Consider the following 21,839-nt stretch of genomic DNA (forward strand, 5'->3'; position numbering starts at 1 on the left):
GCCCAGAGTATGATCCTGGAGTCCCTGGATGAGTCCCACATCAGGCTTCCTGCATGGAGCCTGCTTCTCCCTCTGCCTGTGTCTCTGCCTCTATTTCTGTGTCTCTCATAAATAATTAAACAAAATATTTTTTACAAAATTAAAAATAAAAGGAATTTTCAAAATAAGGAAATAAATGAAAAAATAAAAAAGAAAGAATAAATGTAAAAAGGACACTAGATCCCATTTCTTATAGAGCTGAAGCTTTGTAGCAATCTGTGACTTGGTGGGAGTAAGCTGTTTGTGCTGGTCTTTTCCAGGAAGAGCCTGCTGGGCTGATTCTCAGACACTCCTTTCAAGTGGAAGTGTGGCTTCAGGGTGCAAGGGTGAGTGGATTGTGTAAGAGGCTCCATCCTCTGCTAGGTGGCACTCTTTTGATCCCTAAGAGGTTTCAACTCTGATGGGAGGGATGAATATGCCAGCACCCTGCTTTCTATCCCAAGCGGACAGTTCCTGCCACCTTATTTTTCAGTGAGCTCTCACAGGAGAGCATTCAGTCACCCCTCTTGTGTCCCTGGTTTCTGTCTGAACCCTGCATTCACCCTGCCTGTGTCCAAGGATTTTTATCTCAGGCATGCAAATTAGTTTCAAAATTCCAAATTTTGGGGATTCCCATGGCATGGACCTGCACTGTTCCTCTGATGGAGGATCTTGCCACCCTTTTGCTGTTTGCCAGCCAGTCCCAGGAAGCAGTTGAACAACCACACAGCAGTACACAGTTTATGGCAAAACATAGCAGAAAGCCAAGAACCGCTGCTCTCAGTTGGCTTTCCTCCTTCTCTGCCTGGAAACAGTGCAGCACATTGGCACCACCTGTCCTTGTAACCCAGGGAATCCTCAGACCCTGCTGTCACTCCTGGGATTCTGCCCCCTTTTGCTACCTGAACACCTTTAAGCTAGGGATGTCCCCCACTGTAGCAGACTTTTAAAAGTTCAAATTGTGTGCTCTTCTGCTTATACTACTTTGCAGTGGCCTCCATAAGCAGGCTCCTTCCCCGCTCTCGTACCCACAGCTCTATCAGCCCCAAGTCAATTCTCTCTGCACTTCCTACCTTCCAAAAGGTGGTCGCTTTTGTACTTGTTGATTTGCAGGTTTGTTCTCTCAGACCTTTGATTTCTTGGGTGTTTAGAATTATTTGATATCTAGCTGTGTTCAAGGGACAAGCTTAGGGTCATCCACTATCTTAACTCCTCCAGCCATTTATTCATAATACTATCGTAATGTGCATTTACATTTGACAGAACTAGCGAGCTAGTCACTATTAGGGAATTCTATCTTCCTTTCTTCTGCTTAGCTATTGGGACTTGAAACTATTATGTATGATACTATAGCAAAATGATAATACTGTTACCTCAGTATTTTTTATATTACCAAAACATTGGTATTTTATAAAAATCTGAGATTAAATTGTCACAGTCATCTATCTACATGTTATTCTCAATGTTACCCCCAAAAAAGGGCCAGAAAGAAGGATTAAGAATTCTTTGTACTTATGGCTTGAATCTTTCCAAATGGAATGATTAAGAAAGTATCAGGGCACCTGGGTGGTACAGTCGTTAAGGTTCTGCCTCTAGGTTTTGGCTCAGGTCGCGATCTCAGGGTGATGCTATCAAGCTCTGCATCTGGGTTCCGTGCTCAGCAGGGAGTCTGCCTAAGACTCTTCTCCCTCTCCTTCTGCCCCTTCCCCCTTGCACACACCGCTCTAATAAATAAATAAAAAGAAAGAAAATCTCAAAAGAAAAGAGGTCAGCCTTGTGAGAATGAATTTTACATCTGGTGGGGAAAAGCAGGGAGGAGAGAGGAGAAAAATCTAACCATGGAGAAAGAGAATAAGTTGGGTTTTCAGGAGTCCTGGAATTGGTCCTAGAAACCTCCCTCCCTCTTTTTCCTTTTCTCCTCAGATTTCCCTACTCTCCTCTCTTTCTGTTTCCCTAAAGTTTCCCCAACTCAGTTCTAAGAAGACTCCATGAGAATCTGATAGAGACCCAAATTATTTGCAAGGGAAATACAAGTGACTAATAAATATAAGATGTTCAGAGTTATAAATAACTTGGGAACAGGTAATTAAAATGAGATATGTTGAAAGAATTTTAAAAAAAGAAAAGGGATGAAGGTGGTAATATTTTTAAAGTGTGCATTTTGTTCATTTAGTAGTTTTCAAGTACCATGTACCTTGGGCATGACTCGGGATGTGAAAGACTCTGACTTCAGATTTTAAGTACTAAAGTAATACTAGAAAGAATATTTTGGCATTTCAGTACCATAAAAATCTATCTTGTGGACTAATCATCCTTTAAAATTTCGATTTCTGGGGATCCCTGCGTGGCTCAGCGTTTTAGCGCCTGCCTTAGGCCCAGGGTGTGGTCCTGGAGTCCCGGGATGAAGTCCCACATCGGGCTCCCTGCATGGAGCCTGCTTCTCCCTCTGCCTGTGTCTCTGCCTCTCTCTCTCTCTCTCTCTCTCTCATGAATAAAATCTTTCAAAAAAATAAAATTTTGATTTCTGTCACAGAAACCTCTCCCTTTGCCTCCCACCCCAACCCCAAGAAAGTAATGAAACCTTTCTCTAGAACCATAACACATATTCTCCTACCAGCACATAGGATTGCATTTGTTTATATGTTTATTTCCACCACAAAGTGTAAAGAACTCAAGAACAAAGATCTTTTTTTCTTTATTCCATCTGAAAATTTACTGAGCATGTACTATGCAGGCATCTTAGAAAATGAGCATACAAAGATGAATAAGACAATAATCTTGTTCTCAAGGAAATTACAGATTATGGGAGAAAACTGGTAATTACAAGATAGAATAACAGAGATCAGCATGCACTAAGTAAAAGAGGAAGGGTAAAGAACCCAAAGTGGGAGATCAGGAAAACTTCCCAGAAATTATGTTTGAGCTGTGTTTGAGGGGGAAAAACATTTCATTAATTTTAATTGAAGGTCACAAAAAGAACTTCAGACCTGAAGTTCTCTACCTGCAACTGCTGGCTGCAGAGCCATGGCCAGGCATCATAAATTGGCATCATAAGTTTTTTCCAGCTGTAAGTCAATATTAGCATACAGTTATTGATTTCATTCTTGCTTATACCTGGTCATTTGAATCAAGATCTGATATTAACATACTGGTTTCAAGTATATCCTTTCTAAAAAATGTCAATGTATATTAAACAACTTGCAGCTATAATGGCCTCTACAAACATTTCAGGGCTTCTTCAGAAGTCTGATTACAAAACATCCTACACTTCAACGGATTTAATTCAATACCAAACCCGAATATCACAAATGATATTTAAATTTCAATTCAAATTTAAATATATTTTTAATATTTTGTGCCTAAAACAGTGGTGCTACAAGAACACTGAAGTAACTAATCCAATACACTCACATTAAGGAAATAGGTCCTGAGAGAACCTATTTCAAGTGACTTGCCTATGGTCATATAGCTAGACAGAAAGACTAAAAGCTGTTTAAAAGCCAGATCTCGCTACTTCCTGTCCAGTGTTCCCATTCTATGTTTGGAAATGTACTATTGTCCAGTCTCACATAACTTGAAAATCTGAGTAACTGTTTCAAATCAATTATTTAGTACAAAAAGGTAATTACCTAGTCACAATGTTCACTGACTGGTACAGAACTAGACCAATCATTGAAGACAGCTATTCATCTACTTATCTTGGCTGTTTTGACTAACCTAATGGGCAACAACATTAATGAAAGATAACATGGAATCCTGGAAGAATGTATCTCAATTTAGAAATACTTAAGGAAATTGGCCTATCAAGTTTACTGTCTTTAGGACAGTAAGAAACTTTTTTAAAAGATTTTATTTATTCATGAGAGACAGAGAGAAGCAGAGACATAGGCAGAGGGAGAAGCAGGCTCCCTGCGGCAAGCTTGATGTGGGACTCGATCCCCAGACCTCGGATCATGCCCTGAGCTGAAGGCAGATGCTCAACCGCTGAGCTACCCAGGCATCCCAGGACAGTAAGAAACTTAATTATAACCTCAAAATGAAATAACCTAGGCGCACCTGGGTGGCTCAGTCTGTTAAGTGACCAACCATTGGGCTCCGCATTTAGGGGGAATCTGCTTGAGATTCTCTCTCCCTCTGCTCCACCCCCTGCTCATGTGCTTTCTCTCTTAAATAAATGTTTTTTAAAAGAATGAAATAACCTAATATTACAATCCTAATTTAGTGTTTTAAATTCACCCCTCTTTATATGTTAATAAATAAGCTTAAGAATTTAGATTGTAAAATTTTATTGATATGGTCAAAAAGCAAACAGCCAGACACTTGATTATCTTTGCTATTACAATGTGTAATTTTGAAAAGTATTTTTAAATGCATAACAAATATTTAAAACATTACTAGAAAAGTAAATTAAGAGTCTACTTAAGGCACTTCAGATGAAAGTGAATTTCAAAATTTCCACAAAAGTAACTCTAAGTTTAGTAAATCTGCTTTCTACAGATTTTAGCCAGAATGCAATTCTTCTCCTTGCACAAGAAAAATGTGATCTTAAGGGAGAAAAAGCAAATACAAAAAAGTGTCATTCTTTCAATGCTCATGGCACATATCTAAAGCTATACAGATTACATGGCAGTAGTATTACCCTGGTCAGTCTGTACAAATCAGGGCATCTTCATACAAATCTCATAAGAATCACAGCATAAATTTATTTGGCCTGAGACAATTGCAAGAACAGCAGATAAGGAATCCAGAATCACACAATGTATAGGGAAGTATTTGACAAAAGTGGATCCACTAAAGAGTAAAAGGTCAAATATATGCCCTGACCCAACAAATATTGGAACAAAAACAAAAAACCCATGTAAAACATTTCTTCTTAGGCAATTCATCTTTTCTGCAAATCTCTATTATACAAGACTTCTAGATCACATAGGAGAATTGTTAGATGGTGAATAGTAGGCAGAATATCACTTTAATGTAATACTTCTTTGATTTCTTTAAAAATTTTTCACAACCGTAATTATCATACTTTTATAATAGTGAAATTTCAGGATACTTTTCATAACTATGGGGGAGGTTATGGCTAGATCTAATGATAACCATCAACTTTCATTCTTCACAGATATTTTGTTAGCATCTATGGTTATTTCCACTGACAGAAAAAAAGACAAAACTCAAAACCTCTTCAAATGTTTACTGTTTCTCCACTTAAAGTGAAAGAATGAAGGCTAAAATAATAGCAAAAACATAACTTTCAGGAAACAATTTACTTTCTATTCATAGGCAACAACTCAGTATATCAGGATATGCTTTTCCAAACCTAGTCCTTTTCCTAAATACAAGGGTTAATGAAATATGCTTAACTAGATGAACCTATTTTTTGATGAGGTACAAATGAAGTAAGTGACAATCTCTAATTTGTAGAAACACTTTAGACCATTTTGAAGTTACACTGATTTTAGCACTAAGCTATGTTTTTAATAGAGGCCTACCTTAAATAAACTAAGGAGACAGAATGAACCTGAAATCTTTCCAAATAAAAGTAGTTAACACCACACTCATGCAAAAATCATAATCCTATACTTAGACTTTTTTTTCTGTACTTAGACTTTTTAATGTCTACAGTTACCAAGAAGCATAGCCAACACTGTATTTCAGTAGGAAACATGAAGGAGGGGGAGGACTGGCTAGTCTTCTTTTCTACAGGCTAGAAGTATCAGAAGATCACATAGCACATACAGTTTCTCTGTCCAAAAGGAAAGATGTACAAAGTATACACATCCATGCAAAGATGGAACAGCTAAGAATGCATCCTGATGCATTCATTTGTAAGAGGCATATGTAGGAACACCTGGTCAGGACTATTTTTTCCTCTATCTTTGGATAAGATAATATAAAATCAAGTGGCAAATAGTTAACTAAAGCAGTTTTGAACCCTGTTCTAATTAAAATGTAGTTATAAAATTTTTATAATGTACTTAATTCTACTAAATTAAATGTTACATAAAGTTCATCAGGAAGGGAAGGTTAAGAGAACTGTATCCAAATACTTCATGATTTTGACAAGAAATTGCTTGTTAAGGCACTACAAATCTTCTTTGGTTAAATGATTAACTATTTAAATCACTTGAAAAAAAGAGGTAATACAAAATACACAAATTACATTCTTCCTTTCAAACACACATACATTTTTCAATTTCCATTACTCCAGTGTCTACATATCTCTAGGATCCTCTTTAACTCATCAGAAAGCTGAAACAAAAATATTAAAGAATCTATTAGTTTCTGAACAAACAAAAGGCTTTATTTCTAATAAATATCTTGATTTTAGACAAAAGAGCATTTGGGTGCACATTTAATAAACTGAGTATTAATAACAAAAAGTGAGAAACACCAAGATATTAAGATAATCTTATGAGAGAAGGAAATAGACATTAACTTGTTAAAATATCTCATGAAGAGATACTGATTAATAATTGGATCAACCATGGTGATAAAATAAACAACAGAAATCCAGCAAGATTACCCTTGTATCCAGGTTGTATTATATCTATAGAGGATAAGTTATTTTAAAATGACATACATAGAAGAATAAATCAAGAATCAAAAGTTCTGATAGGTTTTGTTCTTACAATTAAGTTACATTTGTCAGGGTCCATCAACTGACAAATGGGTAAAGAAGATATGGCATATATACACAGAATATTACTCAGCCATAAAAAGAATGAAATCTTGCCATTTGCAATGACATGGATGAGCCAGAGAGTATTATGCTAAGTGAAATAAGTCAGTTGGAGAAAGACAGATACTATATGATTTCATTCATATGTGGAATTTAAGGAATAAAACAAGCAAAAGGAAAAAAAGAGAGGCAAACCAAGAAACAGACTCTTAACTATAGAGAACAAACTGAGGGTTACCAGAATGGAGGTGAGGGAGGGGAGATAGCTTAAATAGGTGATGGGGATTAAATAATACACTTTTGATGAGCATCAGGTATTGTAAGGAAGTGTTGAGTCACTATATTGTACACCTGAAATTAATATTACACTATATGTTAACTAACTGGAATTTAAATAAAAAATTGAAATAAAATTAATTTTGCAAGAAAAATGCTAAAGAAGATTAATTTATATTGTTCATTAACATGCATGTCATTAAGACATGCAGCAATGTCAAAATGAATCAATCAGGGAATTGTTCAAAATTGTCCACTAAGGGGGCGCCTGCATGGCTTAGTTGGTTAAACACCTGACTCTTGCTTTTGTTCAGGTCATCATCTCAGGATTGTGAGATTCAGCCCTAAGTCAGGCCCTGCACTAGACATGGAACCTGCTTGAGATTCTCCCTCTACCTCTGCCCCTCTCCTTGTACACACGCTTGCTTTCTCTCTAAATAAGTAGATTTTAAAAATTATCTATTAAAAACATGTTAAAGGTAATATGAAGAATGAATTCTCTCAAAAGTATCACTTGATATACTTTATCTTTATTGTTCATAATCCTTTACGCAACAGAACATTGTTACATTAAAAGAACATGAATTATGGTACCTGGCACTCAGATTTTAAAACTCACAACATCCCCCATTATGTAGGTACCTTTCTTGTGACTATTAACAAAATAAAATCAAGAATTTATGATCAGGAGAGTAATTTCTTTCCTGAGCCTTAGAGATCTCTATGAAGATCCAATTAGATCTTCTTAAACAATCTTTCTTATACTCTCTATAAACTGGGTTCTAATCTAATGTTCTGTTTATGCTCTAAAGAGCCCTGAAAAGTAGAGGTGTGAGTAATTTTAAAATACATTCAAAATCATTTGCTCAAGAGAAAGTAGAGTATGCAAAGTATAAAATATTCTAATCATTAAATGTTTTTTAGATTTCTAGATTAAATTAGACGATGTAAGAATGACCCTCAAAGATGTTCCTGAGAAATCACATACTATTGTCCAATATATAATATTTATCTTGAGTTAATTTTTACATGCAACATACCTAAGTTAAAGCCTATGTCTGCTTTGGAAGCTAGGATACTTTGGAGGTAAAGCAAAAAGAGCAACATCAACTCTAATCATTGTCACTATATAAATGTAAAATAATCATACCTATATGGATATCCATGATATTTAGATCTGAAAATAGAGAGCATCCAACTGAAGAATAATACAACAAGTGCAATACCAGCCACACACATTACTGTAGAAAAACAAAAGAAGTGTAAAACGAGCATGTTAAGTATAATAAAGAACTAGGGCGTAAATTTTAGTCTACACTTCCAAGAATGAAAAGCAAAGGACATAATTTAGTGGTAAACCTCAATGTTCCAAAAAATTTTCATGACCATTCTTTTTTTTTAAGATTTTATTTATTCATGAAAGACAGAGAGAGAGAGAGAGAGAGAGAGGCAGAGAAACAGGGAGAGGGAGAAGCAGACTCCATGCTGGGAACCTGATGTGGGACTCGATCCCGGGACTCCAGGATCACACCCTGGGTGGAAGGCAGGCGCTAAATCGCTAAGCCATCCAAGGCGTCCCATTCATGCCCATTCTTATATCTTCAGGAATCTGTCTTTCCATTTAATTTGATCCATTACAATATAATAGAGTAGTTCCATTTATACACTTGTGCAATTTAATTGCATGAAATAATAAATTCCTGGGGTGCCTGGGTAGCTCAGTGGATGAGCATTTGCCTTTGACTCAGGTAATGATCCTGGGGTCTTGGGATCAAGTCCTGCATCCGGCTCCCTGCTCAGCTGGAAGCCTGCTTCTCCCTCTGCCTGTCACTCTCCCTGTTTGTGCTGTCAAATAAATAAAATCTTTTAATAAATGAAATAAAAAATTTCTTTAAAGCCATTACAGTGAAGAATTTAGTGTGAGAGATGTGCCTTGGTGACTCAGTTAAGCATCCAACTCTTGATTTCAGCACAGGTCATGATCTCAGGGTTGTGAGACTGAACCTCAAGTCAGCCTCCATGCTCGGCAGTCTGCTTTTCTCCCTCTCCCCCAAATGATGTGAGCACTCGCCTGGTCTCTAATAAATAAATAAGTCTTTAAACAAGAATTTAATGTTAGAAAGTTTTACTACTGACAATAAATCACTCACTTATGAAATTTCTTCGGAAGTCTTAAAAGTGGCCTTATTGTATTGACTTAAAGACATCTGACAATATCACTGTGACAGCCTCAGTTGAAAGTACTTTATTTATAGGTAACTACAATGCCTATATAAGGAACTCATTCAACATGGATTCCTCATTTGAATAATGAGGAGGAAAATACCATGAATCCTAGTCCTAAATTCAGAGCTCTTTCCATTAATCTCATGTGCTGTGATTTAGCATAGCAATTAATACTCTTAACTCTAGGGGCAATCCCGGGTGGCTCAGCGGTTTAGCGCCACCTTCAGTCCAGGTTGTGATCCTGGAGACGGGGATCGAGTCCCATGTCAGGCTTCCTGCATGGGGCCTGCCTCACTCTCTCTGTGTCTCTCATGAATAAATAGGTGAAATCTTAAAAAAAAAAAAAAAAAACTTAACTCTGGATGCTGACCCCACAGTGCTCAAGTGTGATTCTCATAACTAGAGGCTCTTCGAGTCTTAAGACTAAGACTGGCTAAGAAGCATAAAGGTGGGGATGTGGGAAAGCATGTGTGCTACAACAGTGGAAGTTCTAGGGAAACATACTTATTGCCTGACACTAAAAACAACTCTTAGTCTTGTTATACTTAGGCACAATTCTTTTTCCTTTTAAAATTTTCACATAATATGATTAGGGGTTAAAATGTAAATTTTAAATATATATTCTTTCTGAGTATTAACACATGACCATTGTGTTAGAAGTCTTTATTATCAGGGGTCCCTGGGTGGCTCAGCGGTTGACCACCTGCCTTCGGCCCAGGGTGTGATCCTGGAGTCCCGGGATTGAGACCCATATCAGGCTCCCTGCATAGGGCCTGCTTCTCCCTCTGCCTGTGTCTCTGCCTCTCTGTGTGTGTCTCTCATGAATAAATAAATACAATGTTAAAAAAAGAAGTCTGTATTATCTAATACGCACACACACACACCCCTCTGTGTGTGTGTGTGTGTGTGTGTGTATATATATATATATGTATTCTATGTTTTTCACATAATATATCTAAAAGTATTTAGGGCAGTTTCTATATAATAAATGTTAAGTAATTATTATTATTTGTGATTATTAGGTTAGAATCTTAGGAGTAGATCAAATCGTGATTATTTTAATATGTCACCAAAATGTCTTCTAATTTAAATTCATGCTACCAGTGTAGTATCCAAAGGGGCTTTTCCCAATAATGAATACTGAAATAGGCAAGTTTTTAAAAATTAGGCAATGAAAAGATGTTGACTAGATTAAAAAATTAATATACTACTTTTATTTTTGCAATATGTAAAAATTCATTTCAGTTCAGCAAAATAAGAATATCCCAAATTTGAAATCCAGTGCCATCATCTTTTTTCAAAGGAAAAAGTATACATACTATATTTAACTGGGTTAATTTGATGACATTTACCTTTTTAGCCATAAAAGAAAAACTCTGATTTAAACATATTTTAATATATACATATATATAAATATATTTTTTAAGATTTTATTTATTTATTCATAGACAGAGAGAGAGAGGCAGAGACACAGGCAGAGGGAGAAGCAGGCTCCATGCGCAGGGAGCCCGACGCGGGACGATCCTGGGTCTCCAGGATCACACCCCAGGCTGCAGGTGGTGCTAAACTGCTGCGCCACCGGGGATGCCCCTATATATAAATATTTAAAATAAATATATAAAGAGTCCATCCAAACCAACAGAAAAAGTGCTAAGAATAATAAATGGCAAAAGACAAAAAGACTTGTTATGGAAGGGAAAACACAAACTGCTTGATAAATGTCTAAAAAAACCATTCAACTTCATTAATAACCAAAGAAGTACAAAAAAAAAAAATGGAGCATTTTCCCTTATCTGATTAGGAGATATGTACACACATTTTTAATGAGCTAAGCTAGTCATGACAAAATTACTGTAAAATGAGCATTCTTTTTTTAAGATTTTATTTATTCATTCATGAGAGAGACACAGAGAGAGAGGCAGAGACATAGGCAGAGAGAGAAGCAGGCTCCATGCAGGGAGCCCGATGCGGGACTTGATCCCGGGACTCCAGGACCACGCCCTGGGCCGAAGACAGGCACTAAACCGCTAAGCCATCCAGGAATCCCCTCCTTTTTTTAAATAAATATTTATTTATTCATGAGAGACACAGAGACACAGGTAGAGAGAGAAGGCTCCATGCAGGGAGCCCAATGTGGGACTCGATCCCAGGACTCGAGGATCAGGCCCTGCGCCAAAGGCAGACGCTCAACCACTGAGCCACCCAGACGTCCCTCTTTTTTTCTTTTAAACAAGAATTCTTAAATATCACTAGTAGGAATCTAAACTATCATAACATCTGGGGAAACAATTTGGCATCATCAGTTTAAAACATCAAGGGGATTAAAAATACGAATATAGAGGACTTTACAGTGATTCTACTTCTAGAAATCTACCTTGGGGAATTAATTGAAATGAGAATAAAGCTTAATATACTATGGAAGTCCCTAAGGAAATATTTATTATAATGGAAGTTAGGGGAATAAACCTAAATGTTTAGCAGAATCAGAATGGATAAGTAAATTACAACACAAAGTACAACTTTTAAATTATGTGTAGGGAAATATTTATCAGTTAATTACTTAACTCCAGTTACAAGGGGGGGTACAAGATTCAAAATCTTATTTTATTTTATTAAGATTTTATTTATTTATTCGAGAGAGAGAGAGAGAGAGAGAGAGGCAGAGACAGGCAGAGGGAGAAGCAGGCCCCATGCCGTGAGCCTGATGCGGGACTCGATCGGGCGACTCCAGGACCTCGCCCTGGGCCAAAGGCAGGCGCCAAACCGCTGAGCCACCCAGGGATCCCCTTATTTTATTTTTTAAAGATGTTATTTATTTACTCATGAGAGACATAGGCAGAGGGAGAAGCAGGCTCCCTGTGGGGAACCGGATGTGGGACTTGATCTCAGGACCCCAGGATCACGCCCTTAGCCAAAGGCAGACACTCAACAATCAAGCCACCCAGATGTCCCAGATTCAAAATCTTATAAGCAGCTTTACATTTGTTTTTGTAAATGTGAGAAACTCTATTAAAACATTAAAATTTTTACTTCTCGGCAGCTCGGGTGGCTCAGCGGTTTAGTGCCGCCTTCAGTCCAGAGCATGATCCTGGAGACCCCGGATCGAGTCCCATGTTGGGCTCCCTGCATGGAGCCTGCTTCTCCCTCTGCCTATGCCTATGCTTTTCTTTCTCTCTTTCTCTCTCTCTCTCTCTCTCTCATGAATAAATAAATAAAATCTTAAAAAATATATTAAAAAATAATAAAATAAAATAAAATTTTTACTTCTCAATGATGGAATAATGGGGAACTCTCCCCCTAAATGTTTCCTGTTGACTTCCCCTCACATTTTTTTTTTAGTTCCCCTCACATTTTTTACAGTTAGTATATATTATTCTTAAAATAATAAAGAATATAAAATAACATTTTTAAGAATATGAAATAACTAAGGTGGGGAAATGATTAAGAGGACATTCTTAGGGATCCCTGGGTGGCGCAGCGGTTTGGCGCCTGCCTTTGGCCCAGGGCGTGATCCTGGAGACCCGGGATCGAATCTCATGTCGGGCTCCCGGTGCATGGAGCCTGCTTCTCCCTCTGCCTGTGTCTCTGCCTCTCTCTCTCTCGCTCTCTGTGACTATCATAAATAAATAAAAATTAAAAAAAAAAAAGAGGACATTCTTATTTTCTGTATTAAAGGCAGAACTGTTATATAACATTGTCAACTATACTTCAATTAAAAATTAAAATTAAATAAAAAATAAATGTTGAATTGTTACATTTCGGCATAACTTACTTTTTCGCTTTCCAATGTCCATGTCAGATGTAGCAGCTTCACATAACAGCACCATCCCTAAAGTAACCCCACCATCTTAGAAAAATTGTTTAAGGAGAAATGCACACAGACATAAAAGACATAGCACTTTAATATTCCTATTCTTTCATTTAGAAAATTACAATGAATATATAAATCTTCAACTTTCAATTATAAGAAAACTATTACTAAAATAAGGAATCCTTATGAATGCATTAAATGTCACTGGATTGCTCTTTAAAACAATTTTATGTTATGTGAATTTTACTTTAATAAAAAATGGGTGATTAAAAAATAAAATAGGGAATCTTGTATCTATACAGCATTACAATTATTTACTATGAAGGTATAATAAAAAATATTAAGATTGGAAAATTACTTCATTTATACAAATGAAAATCAGTATTTTAAACAAATGTCTGTCCCACTATAATTTACAGATGAAATGAGTTCTCCTGACATGTACTTTGAAATAACCTTCTTGGACATTCTTTCAACTATTGCTCCAGCCTTGTATATACTTTATTTTATTTTGTTTTGTTTTAAGTAGGTTCCATGCCCAGCATGGAACCCAATGTGGGGCTTGAACTCATAACCCTGAGATCAAGACCTGAGCGGAAATCAAGAGTTGGACACTTAACCAACTCCATCACCCAGGTGCCCTAATAAATTTTAAAACATCCTTTTTGAATATTCAACCACCCTCCATAATACACTTGAAATGTGCACCATTTGGAAAGAACAGCAACTAATTTTTATTTTAAAAATAACTTTTCAAAAAAAAGTAATTTTTCAAAAATTCTCCAAAATGTCAACAATCAACCTCTAAAGCACAAATTACTACTAAACTACTTAAGTTTGTCCTATTCTAATAAAAAAGAGAATCCTATTATGTCATTACCTCACTTTTATTCACCTTAATATGGGAACTACATAAATACAAAATAGGGCAGCCCGGGGGGCTCAGTGGTTTAGCGCAGCCTTCAGCCCAGGGCCTGATCCTGGAGACCCAGGATGGAGTCCCACGTCGGGCTCCCTGCATGGAGCCTGCTTCTCTCTCTGCCTGTGTCTCTGCCTCTCTCCCTATGTCTCTCATGAATAAATAAATAAAATCTTTTTAAAAAATACAAAACATACCTGCTCATGCAAATAAGTTAAACATGGCATGGTTGAATGCTAAAATAAGCAGAGTTGAATTTTAAAGTAAATATAATGTGTTCTAGTAGAAAAGAGATTCACACTGCAGTTTAGTAAATACAAACAGCAGTTAAAAATGCCCAAATCGGGATCCCTGGGTGGCGCAGCGGTTTGGCGCCTGCCTTTGGCCCAGGGCGTGATCCTGGAGACCCGGGATCGAATCCCACATCGGGCTCCCAGTGCATGGAGCCTGCTTCTCCCTCTGCCTATGTCTCTGCCTCTCTCTCTCTCTCTCTCTGTGACTATCATAAATAAATTAAAAAAAAAATGCCCAAATCAATTCTGCATACACTCATGCACATTGTAGGCTACTTCATGTGAGTATGATTAAACAGAAAGGGAAAAATAGGTATTCAGGTAAGGCCTGTATTTATAATTGGCTGTATAGCTTGTCTAGTTATCCCTTCACTACCATCTTGTACTCTCTTGTCAATAGCCGTTTTTTTAGGGATGATGCCCATTCATCATGCCTTTAGTTGCTTAGACAAGTTGTCTTCTCCAATGATTATTTTTTCTTACTGAGGTTCTTTATATCCAGATACATGTAAAGATTGATCATTTCTATAGGCTTTTGTTACAGGGTATTTTTTTTTTAAGATTTTATTTATTCATGAGAGACAGAGAGAGAGAGAGGCAGAAACACAGGCAGAGGGAGAAGCAGGCTCCCATTAGGGAGCCCGATGTAAGACTCAATTCCAGGACCCCAGGATCACAACCTGAGCTGAAGGCAGACACCTAACCGACTGAGCCACCCAGGTGCTCCATATACGTTTTCTTAGAATGAGCTTTCTATCCTGCAATATACCACCAATGTCTTTGTGTGTTCTCAGTTAACAAGAGCTGTGATTTACTAGTATATGCATTGTTTCATTTTATTTTTAAAAGATTTTATTTATTTATTTGAGAGAAGAGAAAGAGTGGGGGCTGGCAGTGGGAGAAGGAGAAGAAGAGGACCTCAGGCAGACTCCGTGCTGAGCATGGAGCCCGACCCAGGGCTCAATATCAGGACCCTGTGATCACAACCTCAGCCAAAGGCAATAGTTGGACCCTTAATTGACTGAGCCATCCAGGCGCCCATTTACTGACTCTTTAAACTTTTACTGACACTATTACCTGGCAGGCACTATTAGCTGTTGGAATTTAAAAGCTGTACAAAAGACAGACACTTCCTTGGACAAATTTACAATCTAGTTAAGGATATCAGTAATGAAATAAATAATAAATACCTAATCATGATTAAATGTTACTATGGGAGAACTGAATAGAAACTAGAGTAAGTAGTATTCTATTACATATAAGAAGTATGCTATTAAAAGAGCTAGTAGAATTAAAGTATATTTAATAAGATGAAAGCAAAGATAATTGCATAAAATGAGGCATAATTCCAAAATTGTGGGAAAATGTTTCAATTATGTACTTTATTATTGTCCAAAGTAATTTAAACAATGACCTAAAATTTCTTTGCCTACTGAATTAGTTTTAAAAAATGAGAATACATAATGATAGATTTGTTGGAGCTATCAGTGCGCATATTTTGACAGCAATCCTCCTTCCTTTTTTTTTTTTACGCCAAAACCTTTTGGAAAACAGTTTGGACTGTTTTCCAAAAAAACAGACAAGAAAAACTGACAGATTTGTACACCTTGCTTCAAACCTTACTTCTGGGAATTTGAAGATATGCCAAATTACTTTTATATGCAAGTAAACATTCTTTGCAACATTCAACGATAAAATAATAATTGAATTATGATATACCCATTCTATAAATATTAAGAATGATCACTATTTTTCCTTTTCCTTGCCTTTATTTTATTTACCTGTAATTCTCATGCAACTTTTGTAACTATAAAGGCCATACAACTACATAGAAAATGCTTATGAGGGGGCATCTGGGCGGATCAGTCAGTTAAGTGTCTGCCGTTAGCTCAGGTCATAATCTCAGGGTCCGGGGATCAAGCCCTGAGTAAGGTTTCCTCTTCCACTGCCCCTCCCTCAGCTTGTGCTCACTCTCTCTCAAATAAATAAAATCTTTAAAAAAGAAAAAGAAAATGCCTATATTAATAAACCAAACTGCATACTAAGTATGTCTATAACTACAAACAAAGGAACACCCCTCCAAAACAACCAAGCAAATGGAAGTGAATATGCAAAAATAAACCTAGATTCTAATATTAGGGTTTTAGATCACGAGTGAAAATTTTCTAATCTGCTGTTTTATTTTTTTAACTTAAATATATTTAATGTATAATCCCATTTGTGTAAAGTTAAAAAATAAGTAAAACTAATTCATATCGTTAGCCATCAGGAAAGTAGTTACCTTTGGGTAGGAAGTTAGCAATCAGGAGGGAGTCATGAGATTGGAGATGCTTTGGGATATGAGTAAAGTTTTAATTCATCAACTGAGTGCTGGTTACAGAGTTGTGTTCACTTTCTTTTTTTTTTTTTTATTTATTCATGATAGTCACACGGAGAGAGAGAGAGAGGCAGAGACACAGGCAGAGGGAGAAGCAGGCTCCAAGCACCGGGAGCCCGATGTGGGACTCGATCCCGGGTCTCCAGGATCGCGCCCTGGGCCAAAGGCAGGCGCCAAACCGCTGCGCCACCCAGGGATCCCCACTTTCTTTTTTTTTTTAAGGATTTTATTTATTTATTCATGAGAGACACACACAGAGAGAGAGAGGCAGAGACACAGGCAGAGGGAGAAGCAGGCTCCATGCAGGGAGCCCGACGTGGGACTTGATCCCGGGACTCCAGGATCATGCCCTGGGCTGAAGGCAGACGCTAAACCGCTGAGCCACCCAGGGATCCCTGTGTTCACTTTCTGAAAATTTATCAAACTATACACTGCACTTATGAATTGTGAACATTTTTGCATGAATACAGTAATCAAAGAAAAATGTTTAAAATATAATTTTAAGTTGCTTAGTGGATCAGGCAACTCATATAATTTGCTTTATTAATCATGTAGTAAATTATACAATGTTAAAATAATGATAAATATGTGGATATTTTCCAAACTCATAACTACTAGCTAGTAGCAGTATCATTCTATTAGTTCTTATCAACATGGTAACTTTTGAGTTTTGAGTCTTTAGGCTTTGTGACCATTTAAAAAATAAGGGATTTTTAGTCTTCCATAAAGTTTCCTACCTCTAACAAAGTTAAATAGCTTTATTTATCATCTCACCATCATACCCAGTACACAGTATTTATTTATTTTTAAAGGTTTTATTTATTTATTCATGAGACAGAGAGAGAGAGAGAGAGAGAGAGAGGCAGAGACACAGGTAGAGGGAGAAGCAGGCTCCATGCAGGGAGCCCGACATGGGACTCGATCCGGGGTGTCCAGGATCAGGCCCTGGGCTGAAGGTGGTGCTAAACTGCTGAGCCACCCAGGCTGCCCAAGTACACAGTATTTAAGGCAGTATTTATAACTTGTAAATCTCTATTTATCCCAACACTATAAGCTCCTTAGACAAATCATGCATTCACAGAATCTAGCAAAATAATTGCTCAGAAAGTATTACGCAAGCCTTCCTAACCACTACGAAGAAATCAAAAACAAAATAAGGGGGAAAATATCACCCTAAAAAAAAAATCCCCATTTTGCATATGATTGACCAAACTTACAAGAAAAGTTGTATTTCCAAAAATAAACTATTGGGACTTTATCAAGATAAAAAGCTTTTGCACAGCAAAAGAAACAATCAACAAAATTAAAAGGCAATCTACAAGAGTGGTTGGGTGGCTCAGTTTGTTAAGTGTCCAACTCCTGATTTTGGCTCAGGTCATAATCTCTGTGTCGTGGGATCAAGTCCCACATCAGGCTTCGTACTTAGCAGTGAGTTGCTTCTCTTTCTCTCTCTCCCTCCCTCACTCATGCTCTCTCTCTAAAAACTAAATAAATGTTTCAAAAAGGGGCACTTTATGGAGTGGGAGAAGATACTTGCAAATGACATATCTAATAAAGGGTTAGTATCCAAAATATATAAAGAATTTATAAAACACAACATCCAAAATCAAACAATCCAGTTAAAAAATGGGCAGAAGACACAAATAGCTATTTTTCCAAAGAAGACCTACAGATGGCCAGCAGACACATGAAAATATGCTCAACATCACTCATAGGGAAGGACAAACATTATATGTTCTCATTCATTTGGGGAATATAAATAATAGTGAAAGGGAAAATAAGGGAAGGGAGAAGAAATGTGTGGGAAATATCAGAAAGGGAGACAGAACGTAAAGACTGCTAACTCTGGGAAACGAACTAGGGGTGGTAGAAGGGGAGGAGGGCGGGGGGTGGGAGTGAATGGGTGACGGGCACTGGGTATTATTCTGTATGTTAGTAAATTGAACACCAATAAAAAAAAATGTGAAAAAAAAAAGAAAAAAAAAAAACATCACTCATAGGGAAATGCACATCAGAACTACAATGAAATAGGGATGCCTGGATGGCTCAGCAGTTGAGTGTCTGTCTTTGGCTCGGGTCATGATCCCGGGGTCCTGGGATCGAGTCCCACATCAGGCTCACTGACGGGAGCCTGCTTCTCCCTCTGCCTGTGTCTCTGCCTCTCTGTGTGTCTCTCATGAATAAATAAATAAATTAATTAAAAAACCCCTACAATGGAATATAACACCTTACACTAGTCAGAATGGCTAACATTAACAACACAAGAAACAACAGGTGTTGGTGAAAGGGAATGGAGGTATGGAGAAAAGGGAACCCTTCTACACTGTTGGTGAGAGTGCAAATTGGTGCAGCCACTCTGGAAAATAGTATGGAGTTCCTGAAAAAACTATAAATATAACTACCCTACGATGCAGCAATTGCACTACTAGGTATTTACCCAAAGGATAAAAAAAAAATATATTGATTTGAAGGAATACATGTGCCCCAATATTTATAGCAGCATTATCAACAATAGCCAAACTGTGGAAAGAACCTAAATGTTCATTGACTAATGAATGGATATAGAAGTAGCTTATATATATAATGGAATATTATCCAGTTATTAAAAAAATGAAATCTTTCATTTGCAACGATGTGGATGGACCTAGAGAGTATTATGCCAAGCAAAATAAGTCATCATCCAGAGAAAGACAAATATCATATCATTTCACTCATATATGGAATTTAAGAAACAAAAGAAATGAAAATGGGGGGGAGAGGTAAACCAAGAAGCAGGCTCTTAACTATAGAGAGCAAACCGATGGTTACCAGAAGGGAGGTGGATGGGGGGATGGGTGAAATAGGTGATGGGTATTAAGGAGAGCACTTGTGATGAGCACCAGGTGTTGAATATAAGTGTTGAATCACTAAATTCTAAACATGAAACTAAATTTACACTGTATGTTAACTGGAATCTAAATTAACACTTGGAAAGGACAGAAATGCTGTATTTCAATAGGCTTGCTATCTGTTCCAAATGTATGTGAAATCTTAAATAATGTTTAACCTTTAGACAGAAGGAAAAAGTAAGAATATTTCAATGTCTTAAACTTCTTGTATAATTATACTTAAAAATTTAGGACAAAACTTAGGAGAGAATTTTGGCAGTCCTACAGTGTTAAGGAGACAATGATTAAGGTTCAGGTTCTACCAGAAAGAATGACAAGGTTCATACAGTGGCTCTCAGTTGAAAGCCATGGATGGGGAGGATGGAGAAAATAGGAGAAAAACAATACTGAAGAGACAGTAACCAAACATTTACCAAAATGAATTAAGAGTACTGACCCACAGATTTAGGAAATTCTGCCACCCAGAAAATAGAAGCAATATAAATAAAAATATTAGGAAAAAAGTCTTAAAATCCATCAGAGAATAAAAGATACACTGCCTTCAAAGAACAATAAGAATTAAATCTGATTTTTCCCAGAAACTATGGAAGTAAAAGACAATGAAATAACAATTCCAAAGTGCTTAAAGAAATCTAGAAATCTATACATGGTAAAATATTCTTAAAAATGAAGGAGAAATACAAGTTTTTTTTGGAAAAATTAGGACAAAGCTACAGAACAATAAACCACAGATAACTTATTGTTTTATAATTATATCTGCTCTTTTGCTACATTGTTCAATTTCAAACCATTGAGACCATTTCCAGACACTGAAAAATTTCCAAGTTATAACAGTTAATACACCAAACAATAAATAAGCTTTTTCAACTTAAATTTTGAAATAATTTGAAATAAGTAAGATGGAGAAAGACAAATTTGTATGATCTCTCTTATATGTGGAATCTGAAAACAAATTTCACAGACACACACACACACACACACACACACACACACACACTCATACATATAGATAACAGATGGGTTGTTGCCAGAGCAGAGCAGTAAGGGATGGGAGAAGTGGATGAACTTTTTTTTAGTTTAAATAAGCTATTCTGAATAAGAAATAAATTTTAGGATTTGAAAGAACATATGGTTGAATATTTTTCTTCCAGTTTAACTTCTCATCATAGGGAATATTTATTATTAGATAGATAATAATAAACAGCTTGGGCTACAACTAATTCCAATATGTCACTGTTAGTACCCCTTGGCGAGAAGTACAATTCTAGAAATCTAGAATCGTTACATTTGTTTAACTTGTTGGTTTGTTCTAGAGAATCACTGCTTATATATTTGGGAGAGGAGAGAGAAACTGTGTTCAGTAATACTATGAAATTTAGACTCTTCCTTATCTGATGTTACTGTTAACTATCCTTGCAGCTTACAGAGGCATCAATTTTCAAATGTGAGAAAGTAACAATCAGCCCTGCCATTCAAGAGAATGGGACAACACATAAAAAGCAGCTACAAATTTTACAGGAAATAATATTTCTACTTAGGACATGCTGCAGCTGTAAAATGTCAAAATAACTCCTGTCTTTGAGTAACTACTGTTTTCTTATTCAATAATGAGTAAGATGTCTAAAATTGTAGACTGATTCAAATTATATTACTAAGAAGGAAACAATCCATTCTTGCCTGGAGGATCTAAGTCATTCAACATGCAAGTAGAATTTCTAAATAGTCCTGATTTACAACTAAAGTACAGAGCTTCATATAAAGTTTGTGAAGACAAAATCCCATATTCATTTGAATTTTGTATAGTTTTCAAGAAACAGAACCCTGTGTCCACTTCAGTCCAGACCCAATGCTGATCCCTTTTCACTTAGCCTGGTTGTTTTTCTTTAAGTTTATTAAAACATTGCTTCATTTACATTTTACCTAAGCTTCACCCTTCCTCCAAATTTTATAATAACTCTATCTTTCCTTAGGTAAGATGTCCCATGGTTCTTCGGTGTGCAGTCTTCCTTGCAGAAATGATCAATAAACCTGGCTTTATTAGACTGCAGGTTTGTCTCTGGTGGTGTTCAGCTGATTATACTAAGATAGATGACATAGAAATATGATTCTAAAGATACTACAACTTGCATTAATAAGAGAGCAGCCTCAATCACTGTAGAGAAAATATGAGAATGTGAGAAAACAGATAAATTAAAATGCAGCACTAAGGACTTATTATAAAAAGAGGATACTAAAAAGAAGAACAATGTGTGTTTCAGCTACAAACTGGGCTTGACTGCTTCCATGGATATAATTCTGGAGGGAAGAAAAAAGACAAAATTGAATCTTTAAATACATATTAACTTTTGGTAT

At 36.6% G+C, this 21,839-nt stretch overlaps 1 protein-coding gene across 2 annotated transcripts in view; it reads right to left on the reverse strand.

Moving 5' to 3' along the window:
- MAGT1 (magnesium transporter 1) overlaps positions 1-21,839 on the reverse strand; it is a 64,485-nt gene that overhangs the window by 447 nt on the left and 42,199 nt on the right. The window contains exons 7-10 of one of the 2 annotated variants that reach the window (XM_025466240.3): positions 21,719-21,782; positions 12,972-13,046; positions 8,124-8,214; positions 4,288-6,267 (exon numbers count right to left, since the gene is read on the reverse strand). In XM_025466240.3, the coding sequence (XP_025322025.1) occupies positions 6,252-6,267; positions 8,124-8,214; positions 12,972-13,046; positions 21,719-21,782 (246 nt within the window). In that variant the 3' untranslated portion in view covers positions 4,288-6,251. Of the gene's footprint in view, positions 1-4,287; positions 6,268-8,123; positions 8,215-12,971; positions 13,047-21,718; positions 21,783-21,839 lie in introns of those variants that run through there. The other variant, XM_025466241.3, reaches the window with a different exon arrangement.

Source organism: Canis lupus, chromosome X (genome assembly GCF_003254725.2).
Source record: "Canis lupus dingo isolate Sandy chromosome X, ASM325472v2, whole genome shotgun sequence".
Lineage (NCBI taxonomy): Eukaryota > Metazoa > Chordata > Mammalia > Carnivora > Canidae > Canis > Canis lupus.